The 18,484-nt window shown below is 39.8% G+C and overlaps 2 protein-coding genes across 2 annotated transcripts in view; one reads left to right on the top strand and one right to left on the bottom strand.

Moving 5' to 3' along the window:
• Positions 1-2,688, bottom strand: part of tspan15 (tetraspanin 15) — a 30,152-nt gene extending 27,464 nt beyond the window's left edge. Inside the window, exon 1 of the mRNA XM_079216978.1 lies at positions 2,574-2,688. Coding sequence (XP_079073104.1) covers positions 2,574-2,663 — 90 coding nt within the window. The 5' untranslated portion in view covers positions 2,664-2,688. The remainder of the gene's footprint in view (positions 1-2,573) is intronic.
• A 3,014-nt stretch (positions 2,689-5,702) lies between these two features.
• Positions 5,703-10,207, top strand: tacr2 (tachykinin receptor 2; the record flags this gene model as incomplete). Its single annotated transcript, XM_079217546.1, is given in 8 exon segments — positions 5,703-5,837; positions 6,197-6,492; positions 8,437-8,631; positions 9,155-9,305; positions 9,476-9,595; positions 9,684-9,760; positions 9,830-10,092; positions 10,095-10,207. Coding segments are annotated over 8 exon segments (1,350 nt in total).
• Positions 10,208-18,484: the final 8,277 nt, after the last annotated feature.

Genomic DNA, 18,484 nt, shown 5'->3' with positions numbered 1-18,484 from the left:
TGAAAACATCCACATCTGATTTGAAAACATTAACCCTATAACATTCAACAATCTTGTTCATCTGAAAGAAATTCTAGGAACAAGGGAATGAATACTAGCCAATCAAAGGCAGAGTAGGGCTGGTCCACGCAGTTATGGGAAATAAAATAAATCAAACTACAGTAAGCAACAGGCCACGCCACGACTAACGTCTGTGAAAGAGTTCATGCAGATGAGAGGGCACTTCAACTTTTTCAAGAGTAAGTGGACATGTACAGGGCACTCCTGCCATGGTCGAGATTATAGTGCAGTTCTATAACATTATTTAAGTAGTAAATGAACAGGAGCCATTTCACTTGATACACTTTCCCCTTTCTAAGACATTTTATTCTCCATTTTTCCCATTAAACTGCCATCTGACAGATTAATAACACACAAACACCTCATTTGTATCTTAATTAATACAAACCCTTTATGCGAGTGTCACTGTACTTGATTTAAAGGATCAGTGTCAAGCATTTAGGGGTATCTATTGGCAGAAATTAGTAAATTTTCTTCAGTGAAAGTAAGAACATGGTGTTTGTGTTACCTTAGATTGAGCTTCTTATAAATAGGCAGTGAGTCCTCTTCACTGAGTCCACCATGTTTGTACAGAAACCCATATCAGATAAACACAACACCGGCTCTAGCAGGAGACTTTCACATTTTTCTATAATTTTTCTATCAGCCACTGAAGTTCAGATGATGTTAGGGCTGCAACTAACGATTATTTTAATAATCGATTAATTATTTTTTAGATTAATCGATGAATCGGATAAAAAAACAAAAAAAAACATTAATTTCCAACCCTTTATTAAAAAACAGAACTGACAAATTCACAGTGCAAAACATCTTCAGAAAGTGCAAACAGGTTGCTCCTTGAACATCCCTGAACTGTTAATTAAAAAAATTAAATAAGAATGGACTAACACACATGTATGCTTTACATTTGACAAATGTGAGCCCTTTTTACTGTAATTGATCTCCTTGGAGCAGAGGCTGCCTTTAGCATACCCTGCTTTATCAATATGTATGAAATACTGGGACAGTGGGAAGCTGTGCAGTACAGCTTCCCACTGTCCTCCACTTCATCTCAGCCCTGCATCAAGCTGCACTACATATAGCGCATCCTCTTCCTTAAACTATTTCATCCACATAATCTTATCATTATCTGGGCCTCTGACCATGAAATGACGTTGTTGGCTAAGCCCATTCTACTTTGAGTAAAAAAATTATTAAAACCTGCAGCCAGATCCGCCAGTGTGCCGGTTTAACGTTAACAAATGACTGTGTGAACTGAACCAGACCGGGGGGTTACAGCATGTTTCATCACTGTTTTTGCCAAGCAAGACTGAACTGTAACGAAACATAGAGTAACGTTATGACAATACACAACCCAAACACGTTAGCTAACGTGATAGCAAGCCGACTTGCTTCCATTAAAACCAAGTTTGAGGGAAATGAAGACGCTGTAGACATCTTAACGCTGATTGGCCAAGACTCTACACGTCACATCAAAGATGTTGTATTGCTAAGATCACGACCTCATCTTTTCTCCGTGTCTCACTCCCATCTCAGTAACACCTGGCAGGCCAGTTGCTCTGCTCCGCTCTTTTTCTTCTTCTCCGCGACTTATTGGCTCGCGTAATAATCGCGCAACACAATGAATCGATAATGAAATTCGTTGCCAACTCTTTTGATAATTGTTTTTTATCGATTCGTTGTTGCAACCCTAGATGATGTCACCAAATCCTTTCACAATGCACCTTTGATCAGTTATTGTATTACATTGTATATCTTGTTGAGTTGAACACATTTTTTGAATCGCTTTGAATGTGAACCACACACTATTCAAGTCTGATGTGTTGATGTTCTGTCTTTTAAAAAAAAGGGGATTATGTTACTTGGTAAACTGAACAATAGACCTACAAGTACTACCAACTCTGTCATTTACAGCAATGTAATGCTGTTATGTCACTTTCCTAAATTTACTGAAAACATGTATGCCTGTCTGTCATCTGGTGGCTCTCACATGACTCATGTCTGACCACAGCAGGACAGACAACGTGTGCACAAGCAGCTCCCAGAAGAAGAAAAAGCCTGCATATAGTCTACTGTTCCTCTTTATCAGCTCCCTCGTTGTGTTTACCAAGTGCGGATCAGGCAGGTAAGAGTCGGGTAAAGGTGCACAGAGGAGGGTGTGGCCACATTGTAGCAGACACATTCAAAGCCTGTGGAATAACTCCACAAGTACAACACTTGTCGCTTTAAAACGGTTGCTCACAACTGAACGCTGCGATTTGAAAAGGGGATATGTCGGGAAATGTTCGAGCAATAACACCATTTATTATTTTTCCTTTCCATGGAGGTGAACAGCGCCAGTTGAAACACACACACACACACACACACACACACACACACACACACACACACACACACACACACACACACACACACACACACACACACACTCTGTCTGCGCCCTCAAACCGGGATATTTGTGCAAACACAGCGCGCGCTCCTCTTTAACAAATGATTATAATGACGTTACTCACCCACCAGATGATGGAATAAGCGAACAGGATAAATTTGAGGAAAATGTATGAGCATCGATGACAGTAGCGGACATCGTCGTTGTCGGACATCGTGTCTGTCTGAGGACAGTTGACTCCCGTGATGTTCACAACTCACTTCCGCCTTGTCATCGTCACCACACCTGGGAGCGCGAGAGTGATAGATGCATGGGAGGTTTATGGGCTGAAGTAAACTGAACATTATATCTACGGGGAGTGTTACGCCATTAAAACATGTATTTGTTCGTACGATATGTGGTTCGATACGTTTGATAAAATACTGTAGCGTCCACCCTTCCCCACTGACAGGCACCAGTACAGGGTCGCTACAATACAATTGTTTTTTTGACCGCTGAACCACAACATTGATCTGGATGCTTCAGGGGCGTATCCAAGAAGTATGGGCTCATTGCACTTCTTCCTCTTTTCCTTTATTAAAAAAAACACACAATGTGACACTGACTTCTCTGCCCCCCCCCCCCCCCCCCCCCCTACAGGCGGTAATTTCCACAATGCCAGCATTAATTACCTAACCTGTTTTGATCAGTGAATTCAGTCAAAAAAATATACATAAGCACAAAAAGGCGGCCCTTTGTCTTGTACATAGATACACAGTTGTGATGATTTGTATATGTCTACAAATGCCAACTGACTTGCATTGTCAATTAATCTATGTGAGACAATGATACATCAATTTAAAGCTGGCTGCACACAGATAGGTTGTCTGTGGCCGACCATCGCTCATAGTGTTTAAAGTGCTTTAGGCACAATTGGCTCTGGCCGGCCCTTATCAGCAGCCTTTCAGCCAATAAAGTGTGTTGAGTCAATAAAAAGGAGCTGTCTGAGTGGCTGTTCAGTCAAGCAAATCATTATTTTCACCCTGTTAGTTTGGGCTATTATTTATCTTATGTTATTTAACACCTCCACCCTTCCTTCTATTCTTCCGTCCCCCAAAAGACCTTTGGCTGACAAAGTAAAGCAACCTTAAGCATTTTCAGAGATGTCGTCTTTGAAATGTGCTCAGGTGCAACATTGAACTGAAGATGAGAGGAAGTGTCTTTGTTTGAGCTATAGGGTAGAGTTGTGTTTCATCCCTTCCTCATTAGTGTTACAGTCACCACTGTTATTGATTCCTTTAGCCTACCCCAGGCTTAGATTCACTCAGGAGTACACGTATACTTACACCAGTTTGGTAAAAACTTTTCATTCCCCTGCCTGTGACCTTCAACATACCCTTCACCAGGCCCTGCTGACCAAGAAGGATTTTTGAGCATGTGAAAGTACACATATGCAGTGCATACTGTACACACATAACAGAGAAAATAACTAAGTGAGTTCAGCTGAAGTCAGCATGGCTTTACCTCTATCTGTTCTTTTCTGTGCAAACATAGAGTATTTCCCCTGAGAGGGAGGAAGAGTCTCAGAAAGCAGAAGAGAAGAGAGACACAAAAAGAGGAGGAATATCACACCATGACGTGCTAGTTGCTGTCAGTGAAAATAAAAGGAACAGAAAGCACAAGAAGATATAACAGTAAGACATAGAGAATAAAAACCATGCCACATCAAAAGCAGGACAGTTCCTTATCACATGACATTTGCTTATCACAGAGTACCTTACTTATATTTATGTTCACAGTTTTAAACCAGCAGCACATAAACACTGACTCATACGATCACTGGGGAGACATTTAAGTGTGTTGTCATGTTTCAGATGCCACAGCTCTAACAAGAAGTAGAAAGCAGCATTTCGTTCCAAATGTGTGACTGTCAATAACTGCAAACACAGAGCTGTACTTTACAAGTACTTTGGAATTATCAACTTTTCCACTCTGTAACCCCCTCAATTCATCTCTGATACATTCTCAATGCTTGAGGAGAACTTCAGGTACAGTAATCCAGATATCAACAAGATCCTTCAATGGAGCACCTCCTTGCTGCAGAGCCAACACATGCCTTCAATTGATGCCACTCTTCCTCTTTCTGTTTCAATATCTCAAATTTTAATTTTAATTTTCTCAAAGACAATATATTGAAAAAATCGGAGCAGTAGATTTTTTTTCTGATTTTCAATCATTCTCTCTCTCTCCCTCCCTCCCTCCCCCCTCTTTTTTTCTCTCTCTCTCTCTCTCTCTCTCTTTGCTGCAGCTCCACGCGCACAGTCGCGTGCCTGGTGCGTTTCTCAGTCACTCTCAGCAGCTTGTAGCGTAATCAACTACACATTCCAGGAGAAAGGGAAAGAGTGTGTGCATGTGTGTGTGTGTGTGTGTGTGTGTGTGTGTGTCAGTGTGAGAGAGAGTTGAGACGTCTTAATGGATTATTTGATGTACTTGGTTGTCCATTACGCACACAGAGTCTAATTTACGGACATGATTTACTATGGATTGGACAAACTGATAAAACTGACAACTCAACCACGTAAGCAGAGAGGTAAGTCAGATGAAATAAAAATATATTTTGTCTTATAATTGTGCAGAACATCTTTCAAGCCTACTGCAACCAAAGAAAATGTCTGTGAGCCAAATGCCCATGATGCACGTTGGCTGATGGATATATTGTAATTGTATAGTAACAGTAAAATATATTTAACATAGTGTAAAACAAATAGACTGTAACAAAGTGCAGCTTTATTCAATGTAGAAGGAAATGGTTAAACAAAACTAACACGTGCTACTTTAAGATTATGCTATCAGTAGATGTGGAACTTGCCATAATAGTGATATGATGTATGATTATTAACGAATTCGACTGTGCTGATGTTCAGCAAGCCGAATGCTAATTTCACACTTGATGTGATGTGATTGTATGCCACAAATTCTGAAAAGCATCGATGTTTTAGAGTTAAAATACTTTAATTAAATATGATTAAATATCTTGAAATATCTATTATTACATATCTAAATAATACAGTACATTAACATCCAAGAGAAAACACAGCTAGAATTGTACAACAGCAAGTTATATTTGAGGTGACTCCACAAGAAGAACGTGAGATGGTAGAATGTCATTCATAAAGGTTAAATGACCTCCTGTAAATCTCTCGTTTTGCCCCGTTACGCATTAACGCAGCTTACAGTTAAATATAACGTTTCTGTCACCAGGAGAGGGAGAAGAATGGACGCCGCGGATCTGACTCAACATATTGAACGAGACATGGAGGCCACTTCATTGCCGTCTTCATTGACCACCGACTGGCTGGAGGACGGGAATGAGACGATTGGTAATCAGTTCCAGCAGCCGGACTGGCAGGTGGGAGAATACAGATCAGAGATGAAACCTGTAGGCATTTAGGGAATACTTGAGTATCCGAAATGTTTCACATAGTCCCTGACAAAAAAATACAAAAAAAACAAGGAAGTTCACAAATTAAGTATTGTGAGGCAGAATGTTACTAATTTTTAAATTGATATATCTTTATTTGATTTGTGCGCTTTATTATTTTTATTGTTCGGCTGCCCTTTGAATTACTCACTGAAGCTACACGTGTGTATGTGTTTCTTACAATCCTCTCTTCTTCCTTTTCTTATCTCTCCTCTCCCCTCATCTCCTCCTCTCTCATTTCATTATATCTCCTCTTATCTCTCCTCTCCTCTCCTCTCCTCTCTCAGGTGGCTCTGTGGGCTATAGCCTACTCCCTCATCATCCTGGTGTCCATCACTGGCAATGTAACAGTGATCTGGATTATTCTTGCTCACAGACGCATGAGGACCGTTACCAACTACTTCATCGTGAACCTGGCCTTCTCTGATGTTTCTATGGCAACTTTCAACACTCTGTTTAACTTTGTCTATGCGCTTCACAATGACTGGTACTTTGGCCTGGGCTACTGCCGATTTCAAAACTTCTTCCCCATCACGGCCATGTTTTCATCAATATACTCGATGGCTGCTATTGCAGTGGACAGGTAAGAAAGCTCTGTTACAAAACGTGCTAAGACCACATCACGTTTATTTAGAACATTTAATGTTTCTCAAAGTTGAATTACAGTTAAGCAGATGCTCTCATCCAAACTGACAAGCATGAACCTGAGCACCTCAGAAACTGAATCAGTCAACTCAGCAGTATGGAAACCAAGTTGTATTTGCAAATAACCCACTTAACTGCTAATTGCTACTCTATCTGTGATATGTTTTTTTTCTTCTTCTTTTTGGATTTGAATTATGGTGAATAAATGGGCTGGTTGATAAAATACCCTGAACAACTATACTTGTACAACCATATTTGGGTCTTTTAATGGCAGACACGGGATAGCCTAATACAATATCTTTCATCAGATAATTATTCACTGCAGTTTTCCAGAGCCTCTTTTTCAGGCAGGGGTTTGTCATTTGAGGTTGGCTACTGATATCACTTGATATCAGCTGCAGCAGAAACTGTTCACACAGTTTAAAGGAAAATGCTGCATGAAGGAGATATGGGTCAACAAGCAGCAGAGATACAGATGTCATTAATGCGTACTGGAGCATGAATGGTCAGTCTGTTATGTATTTAGTCGTACATTCATAACATATGCCATACGCTAGGATCAGATCAGTTCTTACATCTACTTATAGATCAACAATTCCTCCTCAATATTTTCCAATTTGTAAAGATTTGTGGTTTTATTCAGGCATTTACTTTGCTGTCAACAGCTGCAGCAGCGAGCAGAAAACACTTAATTACATGTAAAACATATAAACTGTGGAACATAATCTGCACAAGAGGAGTATCTACCACTTCCACACTGCAGCAACAATCCTCAAAGTTGTACCTGTACACGTGGGTTTGACCAAAACAGTTTAAGATTGAACTGAAAATAAGAGTGAAGGTTTATTCTTTTCGTTTATGTTCCACTGACTGCGACACATTAAATAAAAAAATGTAAATTGAATTGTATCTTTTAATGCAAATAATTGTATGCAAGATCACGCAGTTTTTAATCTATAAAGCAAAAAAATTGCAGAAACCATTTAAATTCATTCACACTGTTGGTCCTGAATCATTCAAAGGAATGATTCAGGGTCAGAGATCAATCATTTAATTGTGATGATAAAACTGAGTAATGCTGTTAAGCAAATTAATACAACTGTACTGAACTTGCCATGGCTGTCAGTGGACAGACTGGGAGTGCACTGTTTCTCTTCAATATAGTACGTTTTACATCTTCATGCATAAAGGTTCTTGTTCTTGCACATCAGATCTGCAAATACCCACAGTAGCCTTTATCTATGATCAGAGAAATTGCATAATCACTGCATTGATTCTGTTTCATTATTCAGTCAGGTCAGGTAAAAGCATTCTTTTGATTCCACAAAATCATTATGACAGATATATCTATATATCTATATATATATATATATATATATATATATATATATATATATATATATATATATATATATATATATATATAAAAGGTATATTTTAATCTTGATGATAAATGGCAAGTACCATACTCTTTGTCTGTATATTGCATTTAGTTGTTGTCACACAGACATGCAGGGAGTTATGACATATTGTGATTTTAGTACATTGGCAGAAGACCAGGAAAGAACCAGACCATTCTTTCATTAAGCTGACCGCATTTGCTAAAGCACATATCAAGTTGACAGAATCAGTGTATTATAATATAAATTCTGTGTATTGATAAATAATTTTGTGAGAGAACTTAATTACCTTATCATTATCAATTGATATATGAGTGGAGGGATTTTCGAATAAAAATAAAGCTTTACTTTGAACAATCTGTGGCACAGATGCCCACCCACAGAAGATCCTTCATAAATTCGCTCTGGTTCTTGTGAGTTATACATCAGATGTGTGTGTAAAAGATAGATATGAATGAATAGACCTTTTTATGTTCTTCCAGGTACATGGCCATCATCCACCCTCTAAAGCCCCGCCTTTCCTCCACCTCTACAAAGGTTGTGATTTCCCTGATTTGGATTGTAGCAATATTACTGGCTTTCCCTCAGTGCTACTACAGCGTGACAACATTTTATTACCCCAGAACCGTGTGCATGGTCGACTGGCCTGACGACTATGGAGGATCACATCAACTTAGGTGAAAGAACAACTTTGATGATAAAAACACAGACAGTGGCATTTACAACAAATCAGATCTGTCATAAAAACAAAACAAAACACAAAGATAGTGTCTGTATGATTGATACACTCACTGCTAATGGATGTATATGGGGGCTCTAATGCAAATCAGTACACAACAAGTTATTATAATGAACATTTTTGAACATATTGGACTGTGAGCAGTATGTGCATGGTGCAGACAGATGTTTTTTCTTCACACCTTCTGTATGAAAAACATCTGGACCAAAATGTATTTACTCATGACTTACAGCAGTTGTAATCACAGGCTTTTTTATTGACTTTTCTAAAAGATTACAACATTTTCTTCACCATTTTTTAGCTATTTTCACTTTCCAATGTGGTTAATGTATGTTGACAGAGGACACATTTCAGAGGACACATTTCAGAGGACACATTTCCCAACCTGAGGAACATAACTTCACAACACCTGAAACCATTAAACAATCAGCTTCCCTTTCTCTCTTTCCCTCCCTCTGCAGTTACCAGTTTGCATTGATATTGCTGATCTACCTGCTCCCTCTACTGGTGATGCTGGTGACCTACAGTGTTGTTGGCCGATCGCTGTGGGGTGGGCACATCCCTGGAGAGGCGACAGACCATTACCACAGCCAGATAACAGCCAAGAGAAAGGTCCCACCCTTTTAATCTTCTACTGTAGTAAACTATACGTTTGGGCTTTTGACGCGTCACCTCACAATCATCAAAATGCTCACATCACCTGGCTAAGTTTGTCAACTGAACTAGGAATTTAAAATATGGCAACATTGACTTAGTTTGCTTCTTGCTGTGATTTCTCATAGGTGGTGAAGATGATGGTTGTCGTTGTGGTGACCTTTGCCCTTTGCTGGTTGCCCTACCACATTTACTTCATATTGGGATCATTTAACAGAGACATTTATAAACAACAATACATCCAACAGGTTGGCAGCTGCTCTTCTGTCTGTCGGTTAATTATTTTTAGTCTGACATATTTATTTACTGGGGCATCATGTTTACTTTCTTTTTCAGGTGTATCTGACCATATTCTGGTTGGCAATGAGTTCGACTATGTACAATCCCATCATCTATTGCTGTCTAAACCAAAGGTAAAAGTTATATTCACAGACAGAAACTCCTCAGATTCCAGTAAATCTAATTCTCCTCCCTTTCTGAAGGTTTCGTGCTGGTTTCCGTCACGCGTTTGTGTGGTGTCCCTTTATCAAAGTGTCGGAGGAGGACAGGATGGAGCTGCAGCACACCCACACCTTCAGAGTCACCATGACACGCAGCCACCGCAAAGACAGTACATACACACACACCTCCATCAAAATAAACAACACCTTTGATGCAAACGTGGCTGTCAACACTGAGCTAAACACAGAGAGAGATGCTTGCATGCAGCTAAAAAAACAGACAGCAACAAAAACATACAGCTTACACAACACACGTGCAGAGAAGAGGCCGAACAATACAAAATCCCCAGCGGCCAAACTTGTGCAGCACACCCATTGACTACTGAATCAAATCATGATGAGGACATTCATTGGAGCTGACTTGGGGCCAATACGTTTTTTTTGTTAACGAGGAATATAAATGATCAAGCTGATGGTCATATGCGCATGTGAATATATAGTTATATATGAAGTTGCAACAACAAGATAGGCTTATTGTTGCATTAATAGGAAAGTCTGTAGATAACTCCCAACGCCATCATTTACTACTTTTACTGAAGCTCATTCTCCTTCCTTCTCCCTTTATCATAAACACTCTTTCTTATATCACTGACTTTTTACTAACTTTGTCTCTACTTTTGAGAACAGCATGGCATGGATGAACAATCCACTGGCATCAACACCAAGCCTTAATAATGTTGTTTTTGTGTGTTTTCATCTTTCTATTGCCACAGACAAGGGACTTTAAAAATAATGCCTTTTTATCATAGAGACCTATAATTTCTTCATAATCATATATATATGTATATATATATTTATATATATACATATATATGTATATATATACATATATATATATATATGTATATATATATATATATATATATATATATATATATATATATATATATATATATATATATATATATATATATATACCTGTATGTATATTCAGCATTCAAAATTAACAAGTGGTGGAATCAACTATTTTGATGACTTTTATTGAATGATCAGCTAACGTAACAATGGAGTAAAGATTTACTCAACATTTGAACATCTAAACACAAGATAGGACTTCCTGTGTCAAACTATAATCTAAATAAAATCTACCTTTATTGTCACGTACACAGCACAAAGTAAAATATATCCTCTGCATTTCTACATTTTTACATCCTCCTGGTATTAGGAGGAGTGGGCAGCTACTATACAGCACCCTGAATAAACAAAGACTTCTGTGTCTAACATAAATAAAATGCCAACATTGACCAACTTATTATTATCCATTTTAGAAGGAAAATTGACCTTTAATTTACCTTATTCCATAGACTTTGCTGGATCTCCCTCATCATTAGTTATATGATGAACACATACCTGTCACTGTGCAGTACTAGTATTTTGACAAATCTGTCACATGGTGTGCATTAATTTAGTATGTCGCTCATATATTGTGACTTCATTGGTTCATACAACTGTATTTATTATGGTCAGTGCACAGTAGAGCCCAGATTAAAGTCAAAGTGCTGCCACTTAGAAGAATGTGATTTCAAATGTAATCTATTGAGTATATCAATGTAAAATATGCAGGTGAAGTGGAAGTGGAAATATGGGACTTATCCAGTAGGATAATGATGTTGTAAATACTGTAGCCTGTTCGCTGTGACATTTGCGAATGTAGAAAAAAACGTTTGATTCCTTGTAAAAACTTTTGACTTTAAACACAGTGACAAAGTGAAACATCTGTATTGGTTCTTTACACAAAAATGCAGGGTGGTTGTTTGTGGCTTCAATAAACGTTAACAATATGTTTAATAAATGTGACAGTATAAGTATGTGTTGTCAGTTGTCTTCTACACATTGCAATACTTTTTATAGAAGGGAGGTTCAGTGCTGCAAAACAGTAAGCAGGTTTGGAGCTAGTGCCGATTTAATGTTTTGCGAAAGGACCTTTCAGAAGGCCTGATGTGGACAGAGCTTATGTTCCTATTGAACAGTGACCTCTGAACACACCAATACAGGCCTGGACTGGGACAAAAATTCGGCCCTGGACCTTTTGGTCCAGACTGACCCACCACAATCCGCGCGCAGAGCTGTGCCAACTCGGTCCGTTGATGTACTGTACATATAATCACACAAGCCCTTAATAACACTACTATACTGAAATGGGTCATTGTCTCCTTGTCTCTTATTTGATGTAATTTAATCTGAAAATTTCCATAAATAAGTGTTCAAAAAAAAGAAAAGCATGGACAATAAACCATAAACACTGACAGAAAAAAATAGGTAAAGCACATTTGAACAAATTGGAGCTTAAAGAAAGTATATTGATACTTAATACACTTTAACTCTGGTGAACTGCATGCTCAAACCACAGCACCATAAAATAGTGGTTAATTAATCAGGATAGTATATAATTTTACAACATTTTAGAACTAGATTTACACCACACGCTATCTATTATGTCAAGTAAAGTTCATAGACAACGTTTCTGAACATTTAGTGAATGAGTGTTTATCCACAATATCAACATGTTAGCTAGCACACTCACCTGCTATCAATCTCCTCCTCCCCCTCCTGTATGTTGTAACTTGTTTTATTACATTATTTACTCTTATTGTGAAGAGCATGGAAACAGGAAGTGCTTTTACTTTGAAGGCAGAAAGTACAATGATACGTGCTTGTTGACGCTAACTAATGTTGATGTTACGTGTGGAAAATATATACATGTCGGGTGCAAGAGCGCGTTCTCAATGCTTTAACAGTTGTAATGCTGCAGTTCACCAGTAAAGTGAGTCCGTTCATACCAGACTTGCCTTGGTGCTCATTAGAAGCTCCACTTCATGACACTGTGCCACCATGGCAGCGGGAGCCTCACTTTCACTGTCCGACGACACCTGAGAGGGACCCGCCGCGCCCGGCGCAGCCAAAGCCCCGGAGCCGGAGGCTACACCACCGCCGCCGGCAAACATGTTTATTATATTTCTGCTCTTAGCAGCATCAGTTGCAAGAGGTTTTTTTTCTTTTCCCTCAGTTTTTCTTTTCGTTTTTTCTCCATTTTTGCTTTCTCTTCTCTCTCACAGATTGCTAGTGATGTGTCATTAGCTCATCATTAAAGGTGAATGGACGAGGGGGGGGTCTGGAAAATGCGTGGGCGGGACTACTGGGCCTATCATAGGGCCACTGGGCCACTTATGCGTCTTTACATACAAAAAAAAAAAAAGGTCAGCCACTGCCGGCCCATTACTGACCGGCCCACCGGGAAAACTCCCGGTACTCCCTATGGCCAATCCACCACTTCCGCCCTAGGCTCCACCAGAGAGGGCAGCAGAGGGCACCGAGACCAGCCTGCCTTCTATCAAACTGGCTCAGACCAACGGCAGTAATGGGAGCAGTTTTGCTCTCGGAAATCTGAGCCACCATGATGCCTCTGTGACAGGCTCCTAGCGCAAAGCCTCCACCCTGTCCCCAGATGAGCGGCCCAGTAGGCAGCCCTCTGCAGGCATACACTCCTCAGCCCCTCTGGCCTCACCAGGCTTCCCCTTCACTGGGGGCTACAGCCTCCCTCCTCTGGGCCTCAACCCTGTCCTGTTGGGTGGGTCACTGGGGCACCCGATCTTCATGGGTGCAGGTTTGCCTTACTTCCAGCCCCCCCACACTCAGTTGAGGGACCCCAGTTACATCTACCCAGATCTCTTTGGCTTTGGCAGAGCCAGCAGCGTCCCCACCTCCTCTTCCTCCTCCTGCTCCACGACAACCACTGCGGCCGCGATCTCCTCTTCCTCATCATCTTCTGCATCGGTCACAGCTGCCAGTTCAGTCCCAGGAGCCCTGCCGCCGTTCATGCTGAGCCCCAGCATGGTGGGCATGACCGGGATGCTGCTGCCGGGCTTCCCTCTCTCTTACAGTCCATCTCTGGCCAGCCTGTACACGGGGTCGATTCTCCCCGGTGGCCTTCCGGGTTCAGCCGCCACCCCTGGGCCAGCTGGAGCCAGCTTCCTCTCCCAGTACCCTCCCACTGCTGCCTCCAGTTCCTCCTCATCGTCTCCTTCCTCCTTCTCCCCTTCAGCACGGTCTGAGGGCCACCGGGGCCCAGTGCTGATCAATGGCAGGAATGGCAGCAGCGCCAGCAGCTCGGACGATGACGATGATGTAATCGAGGTGAGGGGACAGTGACGGACGGATGATGCGGTTGTTCGAGCGAGCTTCAATTTAAAAATCATCGTTCATCATCGGATGAAGAAAATAAAAATGTAGAAGACTTTGGGCTTCCAAAACTGGCATTGAAATACTAATCACTGGACTTAGAACTGCTGAGTTTGGGCCTGCAGTGACCACAAATGGCCACTAGTTGTAGTGTTGACGTTAGAGACTCTAGTTCTGCAGCTTTGCTAAATGTGGACTTGTTGCTTTTTTAAAGCTAATTCAAAAGATGACGTAGGGTGGAGTTGCTGGGTTGATAATTGATTTAGCTGGTAGTAACATTTGTTAAATATCAGTAACGGAAATGGTATTGTTTGTCAGTTGTTAAATATTACTACTGAATATTTCTTCAAATGGTAAAAAGAAAAGGTAAAAAGATCAAACGGAACTTTAAAAAAACATTTTGATTGAACTGAATGATTCACTGCCAGGACACAGGGGTATTGTACGTTTTTGTTCTTAAAGAAAAGAGAGAGAAAAGGAAGCGGGATGGAAGAGGCGGTGGCGGCTTGTTGAGGATGACGTTAAAGACGATTACTGAAACCTTAAATTTCTAATGAAAGAATGTATGCTTAAACAAATGCCTTTTAAACCAGGCCTTTTTTCAGAAGACTCCTTCTATTTAGGTATCAGACATGGGAAGAACTGATTCCTCTTATTATTTTCTTCTTTGCGTTTTATATTTACTTTTCAAAGAAAAACCATTGCCTAAAAAACAGCCAGATGAAAATAAGAAGAACAAAACAAACAAACTGTGTTCTTGTGAGGTGTCCTCCTCGTAGCGGAGAACCAACCAACAGAAAATGCCTTTTTGCCTCCATCTTTCTGAATGTTAACTGTGAGAGAGGAGAGGTAAAGAGAGACAGGCGCTCACTGCGGCTCTCTGAATCTCACCCACAGGCTTACTGTAGCCTAGCGAAAAGCGATGTAAAACACTCACTCAAGCCTATATCCTGTTTGTATTTGTGCGACCCCGGAGGAACGAATCTTGCAAACCCCAGTTTTGGTTGCGCATGTGTCGTTACTGTGTCGTGTTCTTAAGGGTTACAAAAGGAACAACAACAAAATATATATAGCTCAGTTTGGTCACATATTCCACCTCTGCTCTGCGGTTTGTATCTCCCTCTCTCTGTCTCATCTCCTTTTGGGAACAGAGGTCATTGTGAAACCAAACAGTTTTTTGTGTGTTTTTGGAGAGAGAGACGGTGTAGCGTTCGAAGAGGGTCACGTCTTAAGAGACCAAATAATGTAGAGCAGATTCGAACTCCACCGCAGCAACACGCTCCGTCTACAGCGTCCTCACAGTCGAGGAGTACATGTCCGTCTCTCCGTGACCTTGCAGGCGACGCTGTACGCTGCACTGCACTGTACAAGAGACACAGACCTGTATACCTGTGGACCGGCTGAGAGCTGGGAAAGCTTCACGGGACCCAGTTCCCTTTTGATTAACCATAAAACCAGCAAATCCACTTTGGTCTGCGCTGGTCTCGTGTGGGAAGTCTTCTCCTCCAGAATGGCCCCGGAAAGAGCTTTTTAAAAAAAGAAACACCAGCTCTTTGGTTGAAAAATAAATTAAAGTAAAGACTGATCATTTCCTGTTCTTTAGCTTCCATGTCATTTTTTTGTTTGCTTATGTCAAATTTGTTGTTCTCTTCTTTTTTTCAATATTTGAATTCACCAAATGTATTTATTTATGATATTTATTCATTTTTATTTTTTGTAAATTTTTTTTTCTTTCCCTTTTGTTGCTTTTCCTTTTTCTTGTTTGTAATAGTGTTATTGTCATATTACCATTGTTGTTACTACAGATGGAAATAACTTTCTTGTGATTTTTGTGGCCCAGCACATCAACCAATAAGTGCGTTACTGTGCATATTAAGAGCCAGAGTAGCATCTGTGAGAAGGGTTGATTCATTATCATATCCCATTTGTGATAAGTCTGATCAGCTCTTGATTAAGAGGAACCTAAAAAATACAAAAAAAGGACATCAGGTATAAATTGACAATAACGCAATACTGAGCTGTGAGCTTAAAAACCCTTTTCATCCGTATGAGCTCAGATTCCTTCGTTGGAATATCCTGCCTGTTCACAAGTTTGTTTGCAATTGGGATGCAAACCTTAAGTATGTAAAGACAAGAGACATTTGAGTGCATGTAAACGAAGCTCATTCACTAGTAAAGAGTCAGAACGTGAAGCAGTCCAACCGCTCATTGTCTAAAGAGAAAGAAAATAATGATATTAAGTGTTCTTCTGTCTTAATGTTCCGTGGTTCGTTGTCGTATCACCAGAAAATGTCCATGCGTGTCGATGTCCAACGAGCGAGTTTCCTCAGAGTTTAATTGTTCGGCTGTCAGCTCTGCGTGTGACGTGCTGACCGACTGCTCTTTTATTTCACAGCTTTCTACTTGAATTTACATATTTATTTATACAAATCGCTTTGAGCCATGCCAACTGTCTGAATTCCATTTTTAGCCGAGGAGTTAAAGCTGCTGTCTTCGAGGTTTGGCTGTTGTTGAAGCCTGTTGTGGATCATGTGTATGACCTTGGACTACTTTTAGATCCTTTAATTTTTTTGCTTTTTGAAGTTTGTAAATAAAAAGAAACATGTTCTGAATAATACGTTTCTGAATTTCTTTACAATAGTAGTATGATGTAGTGCTTAATGCCCCTTTGTCTCTGACACACACACACACACACACACACACACACACACACACACACACACACACAGACTCGCAGGCAACCGCGCGCATGTAGTGGACAACAATAAACCACTCTTACAGTCGCACGACAAGAGTTTAATGTGCTCTCGAATACAACCCCTGGTAACCACATGTAAACAATGGCATATTTATGCAATTTTAACACTGTAATCTGTTCATCCACGTTAGCTTGACAGAAGTTCCTAAACTCCGCTTTTCTTTTCAAACTGGGATGGAGATTGTCCCCGTCTAGCTTCATGCAGCTGGGCTTTAAGGCTACAAATGTTCTTTTGCATATCTCTGTTCTTTTCTTGGGGATGATCCAAGAAAGTCCTCCTTGTTTTCCAGCTGGACCTTGATGTTTTCTTTCTTCTGTCCTTGTCTTATTCTGTGTGCTTGCCATTGAAATAGTTAAAGTTGTCTCTGAACCAACAAGGAGTGAATGAAATTTGAATGAACACAACTTGTTTTCCTTCTATTGAAACATACACCCGAAGGAATAATATTGAATAACTCTTGAATTGAGGTTAAATTAATAAAACTAACACAAGCTTTGTTTCCCACAGAATCTGAACTTGCAGGTTCAAAGCAGAGTTTGACCTCTAACATAGCACTAATTCATCTCACCATGGCTTTATGTTAGCAGCTTTGTAATTAGTGAGCCATAGAGGTGACCTTCTGAATGCTTCTTAACAGTGTTGACATTCAGGTTTATTATGCAAGATATGTGTAAATTACTCTCAAACGTTTTGGTTAATAGGCAGACAATTTTCTGCAAGCCTTTATTTTGTAAGTGTCTTTTTATGTTTTATGTCCTTTATTTTCTGTCAAGACCGGAAGTAAATGCAAATCTCATAACTTGACTTATGAATACATGTTAATTGTTCATTATGAATACATATAATAAATAGTATAGTAAACTCAGAATCAGACTTTAGCCGAATGAGACAGGATGTATTTATTATTTCTGTGTTTATTAATCTCATACGTCTGTGACTTTTCACATCATTAAAGCTTCGACTACCTGCAGTTATTCAGAGAAACATGCATTCACACAACGAGAGAAGAAGTCTGGTGTTACTTAAAAAAAACATGTTTAATAGTTTACAACTCTGTTAATAATTAAATTACCAGTAAATAATGCTAATGTAAAACATATTCATTAACCCCTCAGTAAAGAAGGTCACATGTGTATTACTTTCTCTAACCTCAAAAATGTATTTTATAACATTAATCTTTTTTTTTATCAGCTTCAGTTTATTAAAATCATAACTCAAACTGCTACCAGCATTTCTTCTTTAAAGTCACCATCATGTCATCCATTTGTGTTAATACAGTCTATATTTAATCAGAAAGGCGAGAACATAGAATTCAATTGTTTGTTTTTGTTTTATTAATTTGTTTGGGATAACCTGATCACCAGGAGAATACCCAACACTATTAGGACTAATTGGAGATAATCATTTAGTTTCCAAAAGCCTAAAGTGAATATTGCCAATACACAGTGCTACAACAGGGTAAATCACTTACCACTGTGTAGCTCTGTGTGTTTATTCAATTCAATTCAGTTTGTACAATCTGTACACACAAGACATCCCTGTCCTGGGACCTCACATCGGATCAAATAAAAAACTTTCACAGGGAAAAAAGGGGAGAAACCTTTGTGAGAGCAACCGAGGAGAATCACTCTCCCCGGATGGACGGAAGCTATAGATGTCATGTGAACAGAATGAACAACGTAAAAAAAGTTACAGCACA

This window comes from Taurulus bubalis (assembly GCF_910589615.1).
Source record: "Taurulus bubalis genome assembly, chromosome: 4".
Taxonomy (NCBI): domain Eukaryota; kingdom Metazoa; phylum Chordata; class Actinopteri; order Perciformes; family Cottidae; genus Taurulus; species Taurulus bubalis.
The sequence above is the reverse complement of the archived record's forward strand: the minus strand, read 5'-3'. Positions and strand labels throughout refer to the sequence as shown.